Source organism: Syngnathus scovelli, chromosome 1 (assembly GCF_024217435.2).
Source record: "Syngnathus scovelli strain Florida chromosome 1, RoL_Ssco_1.2, whole genome shotgun sequence".
Classification (NCBI taxonomy): domain Eukaryota; kingdom Metazoa; phylum Chordata; class Actinopteri; order Syngnathiformes; family Syngnathidae; genus Syngnathus; species Syngnathus scovelli.
Window position 1 is genome coordinate 25216542 of NC_090847.1, and position 18432 is coordinate 25234973.

The 18432-nt window shown below is 43.9% G+C and overlaps 4 protein-coding genes and 1 non-coding gene across 6 annotated transcripts; 2 read left to right on the forward strand and 3 right to left on the reverse strand.

Moving 5' to 3' along the window:
* The first annotated feature begins 409 nt into the window (after positions 1-409).
* Positions 410-4655, forward strand: LOC125993014 (claudin domain-containing protein 1). The gene is made up of 5 exons (XM_049761851.2): positions 410-1026; positions 2056-2163; positions 2360-2497; positions 2922-3329; positions 3399-4655. Exons 1-4 carry the CDS (start codon positions 735-737, stop codon positions 3140-3142), a joined length of 759 nt encoding a protein of 252 aa, XP_049617808.1. The 5' UTR covers positions 410-734; the 3' UTR covers positions 3143-3329; positions 3399-4655.
* On the reverse strand, positions 4249-6980 carry LOC137840129 (N-acyl-aromatic-L-amino acid amidohydrolase (carboxylate-forming) A-like). Its single transcript, XM_068650164.1, has 3 exons — positions 6894-6980; positions 4944-5264; positions 4249-4829 (listed from the first exon to the last, which is right to left on the reverse strand). The coding sequence occupies exons 1-3, from the start codon at positions 6978-6980 to the stop codon at positions 4713-4715; spliced, it is 525 nt and encodes a 174-aa protein (XP_068506265.1). The 3' UTR covers positions 4249-4712.
* On the reverse strand, positions 6152-13516 carry LOC125992111 (oxysterol-binding protein 1). Of its 2 annotated transcripts, XM_049760732.2 has the most exons (17): positions 13165-13516; positions 12824-12996; positions 11723-11934; positions 11407-11578; positions 10991-11102; positions 10347-10533; positions 9980-10097; positions 9829-9886; positions 9594-9758; positions 9186-9431; positions 8953-9073; positions 8772-8875; positions 8270-8365; positions 7971-8158; positions 7572-7807; positions 7233-7271; positions 6152-7133 (listed from the first exon to the last, which is right to left on the reverse strand). In XM_049760732.2, exons 2-17 carry the CDS (start codon positions 12958-12960, stop codon positions 6991-6993), a joined length of 2334 nt encoding a protein of 777 aa, XP_049616689.1. In that variant the 5' UTR covers positions 12961-12996; positions 13165-13516; the 3' UTR covers positions 6152-6990. The 2 variants fall into 2 exon arrangements, with proteins under 2 accessions (XP_049616689.1, XP_049616698.1); XM_049760741.2 differs by lacking the exon at positions 7233-7271.
* Positions 13517-13677: 161 nt separating this feature from the next.
* Positions 13678-13765, reverse strand: trnar-ucu (transfer RNA arginine (anticodon UCU)). Its single transcript is given in 2 exon segments — positions 13678-13713; positions 13729-13765. It is a non-coding gene; the product is annotated as a tRNA-Arg (tRNA).
* Positions 13766-14264: 499 nt separating this feature from the next.
* coro1b (coronin, actin binding protein, 1B) lies at positions 14265-18348 on the forward strand. Its single transcript, XM_049761374.2, has 11 exons — positions 14265-14641; positions 15414-15622; positions 15694-15816; positions 15892-16021; positions 16145-16326; positions 16394-16513; positions 16609-16713; positions 16782-16927; positions 17010-17067; positions 17400-17687; positions 17849-18348. Exons 2-11 carry the CDS (start codon positions 15419-15421, stop codon positions 17969-17971), a joined length of 1479 nt encoding a protein of 492 aa, XP_049617331.1. The 5' UTR covers positions 14265-14641; positions 15414-15418; the 3' UTR covers positions 17972-18348.
* Positions 18349-18432: the final 84 nt, after the last annotated feature.

Below are 18432 nucleotides of genomic sequence, written 5' to 3' on the forward strand. Positions count from 1 at the left end.
AGATTAAAAATATACATATTATATAGATATAAATGAAGTTTTATTTCTTTACATTTACAGTATTTACATTTTGATGTGCAAATTTAGGACAGAGCACTTTTTGTTTGAAGCCAAAGCAAAAGTAGAGAACGGACATTATTAATTTAAAGAGAGTAACATTTAATTATCAAATGTTACTTTAAATTAGCCTTCCTTGACAAAACGGCATCACGCCTCTTTCTGCTCTTGTTTTTTTTTTTCCTGGGGTGTCCAAAACCTTAAGCAAAAGTAGCAGCATCTGCACCAGCCATTCTAATAGTGCGCATTGTTATGACTGTACGTTTTGTGATGAGTGATGACAGGAAACAAATGAAAGAAGCTGTAATTCAAACTTGACTTGACAAATTCACTCACAATCCAACCAACATATTACACTATTTCAATACGCTCATTGGCGAGAGGGAGATAATCATCGGAACAAACAAGAGACTGCAACCCATCATAATGAGCGCGCAATCGATTTGTCTGGTGTTATTCTGGAGCCGACCGGAAGAGGAAAGGCGACGGATTAGCGCGGCCGCCCGATGGAATCGAACGTAAAGCCGAGCGCCATCTGTGGAAGTGGGCCATAGGGGCGGGGACACACGACGGCGACGGCGGCGGCACTTCATCCCGGCCGGAGCGCTCGCTCAGACTCAGAACACAGACGAGTGATGCTCGCCCCCACCCCCATCCTCTACTCGTGACGGGCAACAATGGTGGACAACCGCTACGCCACGGCGCTGGTGATCGCCTGCGTCCTCAGTCTCATGGCCACTGTTTATCTGTGCGTGGGCGTGGGCACGCAGCACTGGTACCAGTACAGCAGCCCGCCAGTGCGAGGCGAGGCCAATGTGTCCGAGCTGCGCGGCCTCTACGACGAGTTCATGGATGGAGAGTTCGACGAGAAGACGTACAGCGACACTTTGTTCCGACTCAACGGCAGCGTGGGCCTGTGGTGGCGCTGCGTGCTCGTGCCCGACACCCCACACTGGTACAAGGAGCCAGGTACGTGCACGGACCACGCGTTCCTTTTAGGGGGTCGGGGGTGCGGGAAACGTCCCGAATGACAGGTGTCGTTCGACGTCACTTTACTTTGGCGACCTCTTGCGCATGAACAAACCTGGACCCTGTTTTGAAAGCGTGGTTTACCTCAAATATTGAGTACCTACTCAAATACTATATTGTAATCATCAGATCTTTTGCAAATAGACGTCTCAGAAAATTATACATTTAAAAAAAAAAACGCGTAAATTAAATCGAAAATAGAATGTCACTGCAACAATGAAAATCAGTTTACTGGTTATATAGACTACTTCAGCGCCCTCTAGTGCCCGTTTGACGAACAAATCCGTCCCTAACGCAACACGAAATGTAACACTCAAATTCTGTTATATATTTGGTAAAATGTTTCTGAAAAATACATATACAAGGAGTGATTCGCCAAGTCAATACTAGTTAAGTTAATTTGAATATTTAGAGTGATTTGCCAAATCTTATTTAATAAAACCGCATGTTGAAATAGTCAAAATTTGTCACTATCGATTTTTTTTAAAATACATGTTTAAGATAATATGCGTAAAAAATACTGTTATATTCAGGGATTGTTTCCTTTTTTTAATCATAGGAACACCAATTCATTAACAAAAATGGATTATTAAGAAAAATAAATAGTGTACTTACCTTTTAAAATCTACCCTGTATACGTTTCATTTAAATGCCAACACATAAGGAGTGATATGCTACTAAGACCCTACAAAATGAAATACAGCTAAAATTCTGTTGAGTAAATGATTTAACAAGATAAACAAGAATTATAGTAGTAACAGAATCGAACAAGTCAACTATTTGTAGTGATGCACTCCACTTGATCCACCCCAAATCAATAATTATCGAAATAAATGGTATACCTCAAAGACACATAAGACAACATGGCATCTGTAAAGCTGACATTTTAAAATTCCTCTGCTGACCATGTTGTGTGAGACTTCACATTACTTTTGATTCTTGCATGTTTTCCTATTTTGGTGAGCTCAGGCGCTAAGATGGCGTTGCGGTGCCGAAGGTTCACCGTGCAACAGCAGCTAACGCCCAAATACAAGGAACCCGGAAACCACAACAGTGGAGAGGACAAGCTGCGCACATGTAAGTGTAACGTCATGTATGTTAAAGATTGCTTTTGGAAATGATCTTTCACCGTACTGGCAATTGGGGGAGTTACAATCCTACCTAGCAACAAGTGACCAGTTGAAATGCAATAGCTTTGATTTTTCAAATTAGTCACAAATCCATCATAATAACTCAGTTGCCAAAAAGCCCAACCTGCCTGGTGTTTTTGTAGACTTGTGGCGATTCCAGTTCCTCCTGCCGCTCGTCTCTTTAGGCCTGGAGGTCTTGGCGGGTCTGATCGGGTTCTGCGCCTGTCTCTGCCAAAGCCTCACGCCCACGCTCGCCATTGGTGTTCTGCACCTGTTAACAGGTTCGTTTGTTTTCTTTGCTTTAAGACGAATGAGTCTGAATCCTACCATTTTATCAGAATTGTTTCATGGATGAAAGTGCTATTTTTGTGCAAAAAAAAAACCAAGTGAATAGTGCAAGACTTAGGAGGAATATATTGATCTGAAGAATGACATCATTCTATTCAAAATAATTTTGTTGTATTTCTAAAAAGTTTTAAAATAATACAAATAATAATAAAAATTAAAAGTCGTAAAATAATAGTCCTTTTTTTCCCTCAGTCATTAGCTAACGCATTCACTGCCGTTGATGGATAAGTTAAAGAGCATAAAGTTGTTTTATTTTTAGACAACGTAATCTAAGTGAATACATTTCTAAAGTTTGAACTCGGGATTTTTTGTTGGAGAATAAATTAATGCCCCTCCCCTCTATGTCTGGCATTGCAGGTTTGTGTTCGTTGGCCACTGTGTGTTGCTATCTGGCGGGGACGGATCTGCTCCACAGGGTCTCGGTGCTTCCCGACAAGGTGGACGGCTCCCTGGGCTGGTCCCTATACTTGGCGCTCATGTCCTCGCCCCTCCACATGATGGCAGCCGCCTTGCTGGTGTGGGCGGCACGCAGCCACGGTCGCAATTACTACCGAATGGCCGCCTACCGCGTGGCCTAACCAGTATGATCGGCGGTCCAAACGGAAGGAATACTTGTGGTTCAACACCACTCGTTGGAACGGCTGCAATACTGGCCGTTAAGATGCACTTTGATGACATCACAAGTGTGCCATCACTATCAAACAGATAAATCTGACCTATGTGGTGAATATGCTTTGGAGAATGAGAACCACATGGTGTGTGTGTGTGTGTGTGTGTGTGTGTGTGTGTGTGTGTGTGTGTGTGTGTGTGTGTGTGTGTGTGTGTGTGTGTGAGGGGGGGGGGTGCACTTAATAAGGTAGTGTTGTGATTTCTTATATTTTTGAGAAATTACTAGAACAGAAAGCTATAAATTTCAGGAATATTCCTGAGGAAAAAATATATATATTACCAGAAAAGATGTAATCTTCGAAGAATAGTTTGACTGCGAGGAAAAATATTTCAAGAAAGAATTGTTATGATTACCGTAATATTCTGGGGGGAGGAAAAATGATATTAATTCGCACTTCTTTCACAAAAATGTTAATACTTCTAAAAAGACAAGAATAGATTTGCAATTTTATTGTGGGGGGGCAGCATAATGTTACAAGGCTTAAATTTGAAAAAAGTTGTAAACCTATGAGAAGCCGCGTATGATTGCTTTTCAGGAAGTCGTAATATTTCAAGAAACTAGTCATGTTTTGAGATTTTTTTTTTAAAAAGATGTTATATTTCATTTGAGCAAAAATTTCATATTTCAGAAAAGACATAATAGAACTACCGTAGATTTTTAAATTGGTAATATTTTGATAAAATGCATGTTAGAGTACAAAAATATGTTTTAATCCCATACAAATGAAGCTGTATTTTTTAAAGAAAGCAAATTAAATATTAAGAATCTTGCCAGAATGAAAAATATATTTTGAGTTAAAAAACATCAGAGTCTTAGGAGGGGGTCAAAAAGCACAGTGTGGAGGGGCCGGGTGGGGGGGGGGGGGGGGGGGGATGCTGCATTTGGGTTTATTCTTTTGTTTAAATGACCTTTTTTTCGCTTTGATTTTCTTCTTTTCAGAGTGACCGTAGCATCTTGGTAAACAAAACTGTACATTACCTTGTGAATTAAGTTTATTTATTTATTCATTTGGAGTGTGTGTGTGTGTTTTTTTAAATATATTTTGTAGTCGTCACTAATTTGTAAGTGCTTGTGTTTTTCAGTACAATTAAATCCTATTGTCGTTTATTATTTCCAAATGTTCGCACGTCTAGAAACAACACTCAAACAAACACACTGCTGGAATTCATTATTCATTTATTTTTTAAATAGATCTCTTTGCCCATCAAGCATTTTGAATGTATGTACGCTAATGACCGTATTGCGATTCAGCTACTGCTCGCTCATTTTTAAAAGCCACGGGCTGTCGTGAAGTTCTGCTTTTGGGATATTTTACCTCAGTTGATTTCAATCTATTGGTTTAATATGTATGTGACCTGCTCTTAATGTGTGATATGTAAACGTATTATGTTGTTTTTAAATTAAAGAAAAAAATCCATACATTTGTGATTTTTTTTGGTTCTTATTCCTCCTCTTCTTATGACAGAAAGTTAACCAGATTAAATTGAGTTTTCGGTGCATACCTGCTGGTGTCGGATTAGATGCAAGCGGATCCAATCACTTTCTGAAAAAGCAATGACGCACGGGCCCATGTTGGACGAGCTGTTGTGGAGGTTTCAGTCGAGATCCAGTCCAGTTCCTGGGCTCGGGTCATCTCGCAGGAGGCCACGTCCAACATGGGTGACAACTGTAGGACAGAAGATAGGAAGAAATCAAAGAGAATATCATGCAAAGGACTGCAGCGAGCTTACTTGAGGACGGCGCGGGTGAAGTATCGGTGTCGAGGTATTGGAGGCACAGTCGAGTAGCGTACGTCTTCTCTCGCCTCCGTGTCCATTCTCCCAGACCAAGTAGACCTCAGAGAGCTCGTTGCCATGGGTACCGCCACAGACGACGACCCGGGACACCTCTGCAGGCGGAACGCCATTTGATTGTCCAACATGCAAATGAGCTTTGGTCTGTTGGTGGAAACATGTGGATCTTACCAAATGCCATCCTAAGATCCCAAATGAAGATGTGCAGTGGGAGTTTCCTCTCACCTGCTCAACCCACTGCCGTTACCTTTCTCTCCGTTTGCCCTTTGGCACCTTCTCCCCACATTGCAGGCAAGGTGTTCCGGGACAGTATCAGATGAGAAAGCGAGGAGAATTAATGAGTCACCTTTGAGATGACGTTGCAAGCTCAGTGGAGTATGACATCATCCTTATTGTAAATAATAGTGGTGTGACAGGAGGGAGGGGGCATTTATTTAATCAACTGCAGATGAGTTGTAGGATGGCAGTACAAAGTATAAAAAGCGCTACGTTAGATAGATAAGGTTTTTTTATTTTTATTCTACCCTGCATTTATCCCAGACTGATAACATGCAACTAGGCTGCTTGATAAGAATTTTTATACTGTTTGCACACACGGCACGGAAAGTGCTGGAGCAGTGTGACTTCTTTCAAATGAGAAATGCAAACATTGAAAAAAGCTGCTATGATAACAGACTGCAAAAGAACAACCCAAACGTCCGTGGAGAGATTGCAAATTGTGTTGCTAAGGATTTGATAAGTTGTTTTTAACTCACGATAGCAAGTTGGACACAAAAAGTGCACGGGAGCTTCGGGACTGCTAATAGTTGTTGAATTTTAGCAAGATGGCATCCTCACTACAGAAGGCATGACAAGAAAAACATTCCATGTTCATTTAAGTGATCGGGTAGTATATCAAATCAAAATAAGTAACATCATTGTAATAAATATGGGCCAGCGTGATATGTTTCTTTTTTATATAGACTCAACAGACTTAAGATGTACTTGGACATTAAAGACATCTTTTCAATGGCAAGGTGGAAAACAGTTGTGACATTTTGCTGGAAGCGTTGAAAGGGGGAAAATGGAATGGTGAAACATTTTTCCAAATCATGCATATGAAAATAAGTGTCATCAAAAACTAGTTGCTTGACATTATAGTGTTTATTAAAGATTTCCTCTCCTTGGATACAAAATCAAAAACAATGTTATGACGGCTCTTCTATCAGTCGAGCATGAAATCTCCCTTTTTTGGTGACATGAAACAACAGAAAAATGCCTCACCGTTTTCCAGACATTATACATTTATAAAATCAGATATTTTTAGATTGTGTGTCTTGATTAAGTACACTTACAGACAACAGGGGGGAAAAAAAAAGAAAGAAAAAAAGACGAAACACTTTTTTGGTGTCAAAATGTGCTTGCATATATGTATATATATATATTTTTTTTAATTAGCACTGCATTTACTTTAAATGTGTATATTCCACACCATAAAACAAGTATTTCTCTTTAAAACAGAAAACAAAAATAATTACTTCAGCCTTCTTTTACTTCCAACCGTAATAAAACCTGAGCGTCCAGTTCACTCACACGTTTCTGACAGGTGAGCGTAGGTTGTCTAAGGCGAGGAGGAGAGATGTTGCACACTACTCGATCACAGTTGAACTCGATAACAGCCTCCCGTCCCCCTCCCCCGCCACGCACGCGCACACACAAGCGCACACCCCCATCCACCCAAACACACACAGTCGCACAGTAGGCGACTTTATATTAAGACACAAATAATCAGACAAACCAGAAACTGTCTTCATGAAGGCCACCGATTAATCACAAACATTGGGAGAGATGGATGTGGAAGGAAGGAAGGAAGGAAGCACTACTCACAACAAGCTTGAGGGGCCCACCACCGTGTTCTGGAGGTCTCTTAGAACAGAGAACCGACTTTTTTTTCTTCTTCTTCTTCCGTTTCATTCGCCGGTGGTCAAAATATGTCAGGGCAGCCCTCCCAGTAGCCACGCTCCTTGGCTTCCCAGTAGCCGCCCTTGTAGATGTGAACCTGCTCACCTGTGATCCGGTCCTGGCAGCGCTCGAACCAAAGTGCTTTGTAGAGGTCGTGAGGTGCGCCTGGAGAGAGCGAAAGGTCGACGTTAGCGAAAGAGGGGGAACTCCACCACGAGACGGAGGTGCGCGCAGGAAGGTGGCAAGAGAGGAAGGAATACTTGCTTTTCAGTGACGGATCAGTAAGAGAATCCTCATCGACAGCTTTTGGAAAAGACAAATGGATTTTTTTTTCTAAACCCTTACTTTACTCATCAGCTGTATCAGTCCCTCCAGGATTTACGATGAATTGTTTCACAATTCAGCCCCAAATACAGAACAAAGAAAGAGGCAGCAGGCATCGACTAGTCTGGTAGATGTGCTTCAAATTCAGTAGCAATCAAAGAAGGAGCTCATTTTTAAGAAGAAGCCTGGAATTGGCCAGAAATTAGCAGCAATCCTGGAAGGAACGGCCTAACCCAATTGGAGAGCGGGTCAAGCCTATTGGATGAAAAAGGGTCAAACCTTCATCTGGGTGGCTGGAGGTACGCTGGCTGAGAGCCTCCCTCTCGCGCTCGCGCCGGGCGATGCGCTGCTTCTCCTCCAGCCGCTGCTTCTCGCTGTTGGCCTCGTCCCAGCGCCCGTCCTCCATGAGCCGCTGGTCGGGTCGGCGACGGCTGTCCGTGGGCGCCACGGGCTCCTCGGGCTCGTTGAGAGTGAGCGCTAAAGCCGTGAAGTAGTACATGGTCTCCGCGCCTTCACTGTGGACCCGCGGAAATGACAAATAGTCGAGGTTACTTGAATGAATTCTCCTCAAATAGAGGCTTCCACTCGAAAGAGACTTCAAATAAATGAATGCCGCATTGGAAAATACACATGCCTACATGAATTTCATTTCAGAAGCTGATCTTCGCACACACTTACGGCAGAGGGTTCTTCCGCCACACCTCTCTGGCTTTCAGAGTTTGGTAGACGGTCTTCTGTTTCCCCTCGGAGCCGTTTTCCCCGCCGCGGCTGCTTTGCATCACGCGGGAAAACTCCAGTTTCTCATCCCATGTGCCCGACAGTACGTAATGGGCCTTGCCTTCTTTGTCCATCACCACGCCGGTCACCTGAGGAAGGCGATGTCGGGAGAAAGACGTCAGTCCTCGTGAGCAGATTCCACCAAAGGAGCAAAATAAGACAAAGGCAAAAAAAAGAAAAAAAAAAAGTGCAATCCTCACCTTCCTGGCCACATCTCTGGAGAAATAACTGTAAGGCGCAAATTTCAAATGGCAGCGGTCTCCCGTTGTGTGGTTCACCACATCGATCTCTCCCGACTACGATTAGAAAGAAACTATCAGCGTGAACCAAAATTGCATCAAGAGTAAAATGTGAAATCTGTCATGGACCATCTAAACTGACTAAAGTGTAAAAAAAAAGGAGAATTACTGGTCTGTTATGGTCTAGACCTGCAATAAGGAGCAAATAAAAAAACATTGATAGTTTAATACTTCTAATCACCCAACCAAATATTTTAAACAAATGTAACCCTAATCCTTTAAACAGGAATCGAAATCAAGCATCAAGAACACACCACTGAAAATGCATAATTCAGTCATTCAATAATTCAGAGCAACGATAGCAATTTTCACGAGTCATCGTATGCTTTATGGAGACACTTGAGTGTCTGTTGCGATTCTGGCAGCTTGGGAATTTATGAGAGAGGCTGTCTTTGAATCTCACCTGGTCGATCCAGAGTTTGCCAACTATGATGTTGTGCACAGTAGTGGTCACTTTCTTCCATGTGTAGTGATTGTTGTCCTTGTCAAAGATGGCATGAATGGTGCCTGCAGACATACGTGGAAGGTTTTCAACACATTTGAAAGGAGGCACCGCGTTGCTTTGTGTTCCGTAGCACTCTTACCTAACGGCATGATGGAGAGATATTTCCCCCGGAATTTGCTGGCAACGGTGATTTCCTGCCTCAGAGTCCAGCCTCGATCGGAGATGGCGTGATGGGCCGCGGCCGGCGGGTGGTGACTGACCTGGAGGGAGCGCCGGTCAATGGGTGAAAAGTCAAAAAGCTTTGCCCGTTTAGCATTGCCTGCCTCACCAGTAGCGCGCAAGACGCTAACGTCTTTAACTCGGCAGCCTCACCTGCTCACAGAGCGAGCGGTAGCCGCTCTCCCGCCGGCGGTCCAGCTCGTACGTCTCGCCCAGCAGCGGGTTGAAGGGCTTGCCCGTGCGGTGGACGGTGGTGGAGTAGGATGACACGGAGAAGGCGGCCACGTAGCACATCTGCTCCAGCGTGCTGTGGCACTTACTCGCCTTGTCCAGCAGCTCGTGGTACTCCAGGTCCTCGGACAGACGCTGCAGCATGGAAATGGGCTCGTTGAAGTTCACCTACGGGATATCAAAAGGCATATTATGAGAAGTTATAAATTAAAAAAAACAAAAAAACATTAGAATTTGCCTTGGTTGCTCAGAGTAAGTCACACCGGCTTAAGAAAACTACTGAAAAACGTAAGACACGTGTATACAGATAAAGAGAGCCTGGCCACTCACAGGCATGGGAATCTTGGAGAGCTCCTTGCCGATGCAGTTTTTCATGATGCTCCACAGGTTGAGGGAGTAGTTGGGCTTGTCCGGGATGCGCGCGCGTCGCTTCTTCAGCGGCAGCAACTCTTGCGAGGGCGACTCCTGGTTCATGGCCAGGGGCTCCTCATTCAGCTGAAAAGGCAGCAAATGGAAATTCAGACTCTGTTGACAACTTGCACTGGAAAGAAAAAAAGTCACATACCGACTGATCATCTGAACCAATTTCATTATTGAAACCGCTGGCGTTACTGTTCGATCTCCTGGAAGAGAGATGATGATTTACACGTTCATGTTAACGCACACATAAAAGGAACAAAAGGAAGAGCTTTTATGTTTCCGTGGCGCAAGCTGACTTGTGGAAGTGAGGGTCTGCGGGAACAGTGATGAACTCAGGTGCTTCTTCCACCGCGTCAAAGAACTCGTTGTCGTCGTCCTCGTCGCTGGCCTCGCCTTTCGCTGCTGCGACCGCGCCTATTAGATCCCACGAGAAAATCCGCTTAGAAATACAATTGGAATTTGTTGGGTAATTGCTAGCAGAAATAAAGTCAGACAAAAATCAGGAAGATTTTTTAAATTAGGTCACAATTTGTTGTATACTAAGACAAAATAACCCAACAAGACAAAAGTGGAAATTTCAAGAAACGCTTCATATTACTGTTAGTAAAACCGTCATTTCCTAAGAAAGAAAATAACAGGAAAAGAGTAGAAAGCGGTATTTACTCTTATTGTCGGCGGTGGCGTTGGCCTGCGCGGCGGCCCCCCGGAAGGCTCGCTCCAGGTGATTGTGCTGCTTGGCCAGCTGCTCCAAAGTCTCCTCCAGGCGCACTCGCTGCTCCCGCTCCGCCTGCAGCGCCTTCTGCCAACGCTTGCTGTGTGCCTGCGCCAGCGCCAGGAAGTCTCGGCACGCCTTCAAAGTTCCATTGTAAAAAAACAAACAAAAAACAACCACTCACAATTACGCCAAAGTGACGCATCACGGTATTGCCTTGAGAATGAAATGGTACTCGTGTTGTAATTACAAGAAAAAAGTTAAAACATTACCAGAAAGTGTTCTTTTCTGATTTTAAAAGGTAAAAAGTCTCCCTATCACAATACAATTCTAAGAAAGACTTTTACGTGACTAAAAGTGACAAGAGAACACAATACAGCAGTGCCATTATGAAACTAATAAGTCATGATTGCAAGAAAACCTTGCTAATGTTACATAAATTAAGATGTCAATTTATGAGGTCAAACAAAATCCAAAGTTGTCACTTTGAATGACTGACTGAAATCGTTGAATAATAAACAATGGTGGCAAGTGGACAATAAATTATTTTTTTCTGCAATGCACAAGAGGTTGTGAGAATCAAGTGTGAACTGACATTGATCATGGCGTTGGAAGTGATGCGGAACAGCGTGGCCCTCTCCGTCACCTGACGAATTTTATCTCCCGCCTCTCCCGTCAGACGCAAACTGTCCAGCTCTGACAAAGACCTGCGCCACAGATGATGAGCCCTGAATCAGATCTTGTCACCGTTTTCATTGACAATCAACATTTTACAAACTTTAAGCGACCAATTATTTTTATAACATACTAAAGCTAGTTTTGTTAACATCCTAATGGTATCTTGCATTGTATATTAGCATTAATTCACTCTGAACTGGGATGGCAAATCATTTATGTTAAGATTAAAAAAACACAAGCACAGTAATCAGTCACTTTTTTTTCCAGGTCTGACTGCCAATTGAAAAATAAGAAAGAAAGGACATGGGATTCTATCGATGAAGATGGACCAACCTCTGAAGAGCGGAGCCGTGCTTGGAGATGAGATCGTTGCACGTGCTCAGATCTTCCACCTTGCTACCCAGGGTCCGCAGGGCCGACTGGACTTCGGCATTCTGCGGGACGCCGCCGCCTTGTCCGGAAGGAGCCGTGGGCAGTGAATGGGAGCAGTCGTCACTAGAGTCATCTGCTCACAAAGAGGGCAATTTTATAAGATAAAATTTTTAATATTAGGGTAGTGCAATACTTTAATCGTAGTTTTTCCAAGATAAATAGTCGTAACAAGCTTTTGCATTATTTCATATATTTTTGCTCTGTTTGTTTATTTTACCTGACTCAAGCTGAAGGCGTGCCGCCGCTTTGGCCTTTGCCAGCTCCAGCGCGGTGATCCAACGTTGTCGCTCCACCTCGCAGCTGGCCTTCAGGTGGTACGTCTGTGCGCCACCGTTGGAGATGACAAAGTTGCACGCGTCGTCCACGGTGATGGTCGCCGTTGCCAGGTTGATGGTGCCGCGGCAAGTGTGGCCCATTTCCGCCTGGGTCCTGAAAAGAAAAAACCATGACAGAAATTATGATAACTGGTTTAAAGACAAATGTAAAACTTAAAATGTAAATAATTATGTGGCCTTGAATGCCATTAAATAATTTCTACATTTAATAAAAAACAGACTACAATAATTGTAAAAATGTGTGGGACGTTTCCATTTGAGTTATGAAAGTCAACAGGGGACAAAAAAAAAAAAAAAAAGTTACAATCATCATCATCATTCTCATAATACATTAGACATAACAGTTATAACAAATTATAATTATTATAGAAAAATTACTGATGAAAATGTGTTTTTTATTTTAAGATAAATATAATGGTGCCAATTTAAAATGTTCATATATTTAAAAAATAATTTAAATTACAAAGAATAAGAAGATGATAGCCGTTTTTTAAAGCCTATTTTCACAATGGGTCCCTAATAAACCACTAAAAAGTCTTCAAAGACATTAATAAACAAATAAAACCTAAGAAGAGATGAAAAGGATTATTCTACAACAAAAGTATAAACCATAGGACTGGAGCTAACAATTTTATTCAAAACCAGGACATCCCCCCCAAAAAATGCTATTGGTATGGTCTGTAACATCAGAAAATAAAAGAATAAAAAATGTTGCTTTTTTTTTTTTTTAAAACATGTTTGCAAAAATATGAAAAATCCCAGCGAAATATATACAGAAATTGGAGAATAGTTACTCTTGAAAGAATGAAATTCTAACATCTGGACAATTTTAAATCATACAAGGACCTAAACAATTCATAGCTTATCAAAATAGTTAACGATCAATTTGATAATCGATTAGTTATCTAATAACTTTTGCACCACTCCGATTCAAATTCAAATAAGACCGCTGGCTTGCACTTTGAGTTTCAACAACGTCATACCTGTAGTAGGACAACAAGCCATGACTCAAGACGAACCAGCGCCTCTGATAACCCTTGATGTAATTAGTCCACTTGAACACCCATCCTTTATACGTGTCTCCAGCTGGGGTTGGAGGAGCTGTCTTGGGCTCGGACATCACAAGCCCCAGAACCCAGACACCAATGCACAGAACCTAAAAGACAAAACGACAGGCGCTGTGATGAGTTGGGGCACAGTTCTACTCTTGCTATAATGTGGCCTGACAGGTTAAAGTTCAACTAGATGAAAAGCAAATAGCACATCATGTGGTGTCCTGTCCATGTTTCGCTATGCAAGAAATAAAAATAAAAAATATGTTTACCTTGACGTGTCCCTAAGTTGACAGCTCAGGCAAGCGGGCGCCCAAGGAAGTCACTGCTAATATTGACACCTAGACCAGTAGTAAGTAAAGACGGCTACTTAGCTTACAGGGGCGAACTGACCAGCAAGCTAACGTCGACAACGGAGAGCAAAACGAGGCAAAAAGGGTCAAAAAAGAGCAACTGGCGTGGCTATAGAGTACAATGTCGCCGTCGAGTAGATGAAACATTTCTCACTAAGCATGAAGAGTGTCCGCTGTACAGCTGCGCACAACTCCAGCTAGCTACTTCTAACTAGCCTATGGTGCTAGGTGGCTAGGTGGTTCCACCCGGTGCCACACTGATTGCACTCCGTGTTGAAACAATACACCGCGCATGCGCACAGTTGCCTGGAAAATATCAACGTGGAGTTTTTTACCCCCATTTTCTACTTTAAGCACACATGGAAATTTGTATTTTCCTTAAATATGTCGGTACAATCAATTTTGACGTACAACCAATAAAAATAAAAAATGCGACTCCGGTGGGACTCGAACCCACAACCTTTGAATTACTACATTGCAATCTAGAAGTCCAATGCGCTGTCCATTGCGCCACGGAGCCACCTGTTGGTTACACTGATTTTAACTTAGATATTCCTATAAGTGCATGCGTTGGATATACGTTTATCATGTTATGTAAAACTATATATTGAATACAGAAACACCACTCAAGATTGTGCCCATGTTTCTATACTTGGGTCGTTTTACGTCATTTAGGATGACTATTTTGTGCTGACAACCACGCGTATCGTTAGTAACAATTAAAAAAAAACATTGCGAGAACTACAGATCGTAACATCATAGAAAGATGTACGAATAAATAATATATTAGCATTTCTAATTCTTATATTCTGTAACTAAGGACAATCACTGCTCTCTAGTGGTTGAACGTGATCATGACGTGAAACACATTGAGGTGCATTGTGGGACATGTAGTTTACAAAAATAGCAAAGCATGGCTCAGCAAGTGCCGGAGAGAATAAAACCCAATAATACAGGTGCCGAATGTTGTCATAGCTCGAAACGTACAATTATTTAATAAGTGAAGAACTTTCAGTCTGAGGGAGCAATATAATTGGCTTGAGAGAGTCATGTGACAAAAGCTAGCCTCCTCACTCTGGAGCGCGTTCCCTGCCTCCCGTTGTTCGATGCGCATCGTATCCGGATCAACATCATCATCATCATCAACCCTCCTCCTCCAGCCACACCGTTTTCCAGTCACAGGCCACCGATGTTTTCGATTATGTCAGCGAACATGCGTAATTGGGGCTCCCAAGAACTGGCACCTCGATTTCTTTGAAAATGCATGCCAGAATTTCGTGTTTTGAAGGTCGTGAACGCCACTTCGGGACACAGGAGTGGATTAAGTTACAGTTGGATTATTGGTCTGCGCTTTGTTGCCACGCTGCTTCTTGCTAAGTCGCCGCAAAGAAGCCAGGTAGGCAGTAAAATGCAACATTATTCGTTTTTTAGCAGCGTTTCATCACACGCATGCGCACTTGTTTTGGCCCAGCAGACAATTGGAATGGAGAACCCTGTTATTTCTGCACCAGTACAGGAGAAACAAACGCGTTGTTGCACAGGCCCAAGCCACACTCTGGGCCTTGTTTAAATAGCAGGATAGTAGTCACCATCTGGATCTATTGTCCTTCCAGTAAGCATTACTGTTATTTTGATGGGGGTGTAGAGTTACCAGCCCAACCCCCACTCACATTGCACAGTACACGACAAGTGGACATTTCAAACAATAGAAAATAATAGTACATTCCAACAAAGATTAAGAGGATTTACAATAACACCAAATCCAGTACGCATCAGATACTGCGAGACCATACAAAGTCACCCCCTTCGAGGTTGATTATTGCTAGACTCCTCATAACTATAATATACATGTGGTTATTTTTGCAGCAGAGTAAGTAAACACAGTGATTACTATATGCCGAAATATGGTATGACAATAGATACTGTGAGACTTAGCCAGAATCTCCCCTAGAGTCCAGGTGTCAAACTAAGGCCCGGGGGCCAGATCCGGCCCCTTCACGTTATTTTGAGTACAATGTTGCCTGTGACAAAAATGAGTTTGACACCCAAACAAGTGTGCATGCGCTGATGAATTCCTGATGTCTGGCCCTCTTGGCAGCTAAGTAAACAAACATTATTGGTTACTAAACAAGAAAAATGTGAGACCATGAAGCTTCAATTCTTGACAGGCAAAATGTCTTTCCGGCGAGGTGTGGTGCGGCAGAGCAAGTTCCGCCACGTGTTCGCGCAGGCGTGGAAAGCCGAGCACTGCCTGGATGATGTGCGAGTCTCGCGGGTGACGTGGGACGGCCCGCTGAGTGCCGTCAACCCCAAGTTCTTGGCGGTCATCATCGAAGCGGGAGGCGGAGGGGCTTTCCTGGTGGTCCCCATCGGCAAGGTTTCCGCGCGTCTTCTCCACTTTTCGATCTTTTAGGGTGCGTGCTTTGACAACACTATCCCTGAAAACAGAGCGGCAGGGTCGATCAGTCGTGTCCGACTGTGTGCGGCCACGCGGCGCCGGTGTTGGACATTCAATGGTCTCCTCATGACGACAATATCATCGCGAGCGCCTCGGAGGACTGCACCGTAAAGGTCCGTCATTCTAATCCATGTTGGTTCGTCTTGAGCTGCTCCGCTGCCATGTTTTGTCGCTTCTGATTTGTGCAGGTGTGGCAGATCCCCGACGGGGGCCTGACGGCTCCCATGACCGAAGCCGTGGTCACCCTGGAGGGGCACAGTAAAAGGGTGGGCATCCTAGCCTGGCACCCGACTGCTTTCAACATCCTCTTAACTGCGGGTAACAAAAACACCCTGTGAGCGTTCTTGTAGCAGATACCGTGAAAAATAAAGACTGAGTGACTCAACTGTAACAAATAGTCGGTTCTTTCTAGTTGAGTAAATAAAGATCACTCTTTCCAAGGCTGCGATAACGTGATTGTGCTGTGGAATGTGGGCACGGGGGAGCTGCTGTACCAATTGGCCGACGCCCACCCGGACTTGATCTACAGCGTCAGCTGGAACAAGAACGGAAGTGCCATCTGCACCGTGTGCAAGGACAAGGCGCTACGCGTCATTGACCCGCGGAGGGGCACCGTCCTCAAGGTAACCCGCAACGATCATTTAAGAGCTTTCCATTCTCAATTGAAATGATGACCTCGTACGTTTCCAGGTCAGAGAGAAGGTTCATGACGGCACCAGACCCATGCGAGCTGTGTTCCTCTCCGACGGCAAGATCCTGACCACAGGCTTCAGTCGGATGAGTGACAGACAAGTGGCGCTATGGGATACGGTATAAGCACAAAACTGCCAGTTTGCATTTGACCGTTTTCTTGCAACCGTCAATTTTCTCCTGAATGCAACTGCCGTCGATTTGTGGCGTTGCAGAAAGATCTCTCTGAGCCAATGGCGGTGCAGGAGATGGACACTAGCAACGGCGTCCTTCTCCCCTTTTACGACCCCGACACCAACATGGTGTACCTGTTGGGCAAGGTGAGGACATGCGTCGCCGTTTGCCCGGCCCGCCGTTAACATCAGAGTGCTCGTCATGTGGCTTCCAGGGAGACTGCACCATTCGCTACTTTGAGGTGACGGACGAATCCCCCTACGTCCACTTCCTCAGTCTATACAGCAGCAAGGAGCCACAGAGGGGGGCAGGTTTTCTCAGTAAACGAGGGGTGGACGTCAACAAGTGTGAAATTGCCAGGTAGGAATTCTGCAAATCTCGAATCTGCTCAGCGGGATGATGACAAAGACAAAAAAAAAAAGTGATTTCTCTTTGGTCATAGGTTCTACAAACTGCATGAAAGGAAAGTGGAACCCATTTCGATGACAGTACCGAGAAAGGTATTGGTTCCGCCGATCACTAAATTCTACTAAAGACACAAGGGGCGTTTGCGCCATTGTGAGCGTGAACACAACCAACTTACTTCCTGGACAAATAAAATGGTTCCAGTCATTCAATTTTTTGACATTGTAGAGGCAGAAATAAACTCACTGAAGTCCATGCAGAAGATCAAAGCTCGCAAAACTATGTTTATAAGGAACTGTAAGCAGACTTCCACTTGTGGATGATGTCAAGTTGATCAGGGCAATCACAAATTTTCCGCCCAAAGTGAAATTGGATAATTTCGCTATGACGCCAAGTCACTTGTGCATGTTTCTTGTGGTGTCTGCAGTCAGATCTCTTCCAAGGGGACCTTTACCCGGACACGGCCGGTTTAGAGCCCGCGCTTCTGGCTGATGAATGGATCGCCGGCCGGGACGCGCCGCCCCTGCTGGTGTCCCTGAGCGGAGGCTATGCGGCGCCGCCATCCAAGCACCGGGACACGCTCAGGATCAAGCCCGGGCTGGCCTCGCAGGAATCGACACCGGCGGCGACCCCCGCCACCAAGGAGCCCGAGGATGAGGAGCCACGTGCCGTCACCAGGGAGACAAGCGGCCACACTGAGAGGCCTAAGCGAGAGGTGCATATACGTATCAAGGCACAAAATAACGAAAATTAAAATTGTTAAAATACCATAGCAGCAACTTTTCTTATAACAATTAAACCCCTCCAAAAAAAAAGACAATATCGCGTCAAGAATTTCACATCCACAGCTAACGAGAGGTTGCTATTTGTTTCCAGGACGACATTCTGAACGAGCTTTTGTCGGAGATGAAAGCGCTGCGTGCCGTGGTGCTCGCTCAGAGCCAGCGCATCGAGTTGCTGGAGAGGCAGCTGGCCCGCATCGAAGATGGCGACGTATGAACCGACGCCTCCCGTAGAAGAAGAACCTCTAGGGCTATTTAATCAGGTAGTTGAACGCTGCTAAACCGTGATCAGATCCAAGACCTCAAAGTTACGATGTAGCGCGAAACGTCATCTGATGTTCTTTGCTTAGCGAAAGAAAAATCCAACTGTGGAGGCTAGCTGATGACTTTTGTGATTTTAGAACTTGGTGTCAGTTGAACGTGGATTTCTTGTATCGCTGTTTTTTTTTTCTTTTTTTTTTTCCGCTTTTATTTAGATTCTGAGTGATTTGTTACTCGGTCTGTTGAGCATTCCCAACTTTATATATGCACTGATCGCAACACCTGAGATGTGGTTGTAGCAAATGGAATAAAGTGTTGTTTGTATTCATTCAACTGCTCTGGTCTCATTTTGAGGCCATTTTGAAATAGTATTAAAAAAAACAAAAAAAAAAAAAACAAGGAGAGGCCAATTTAATA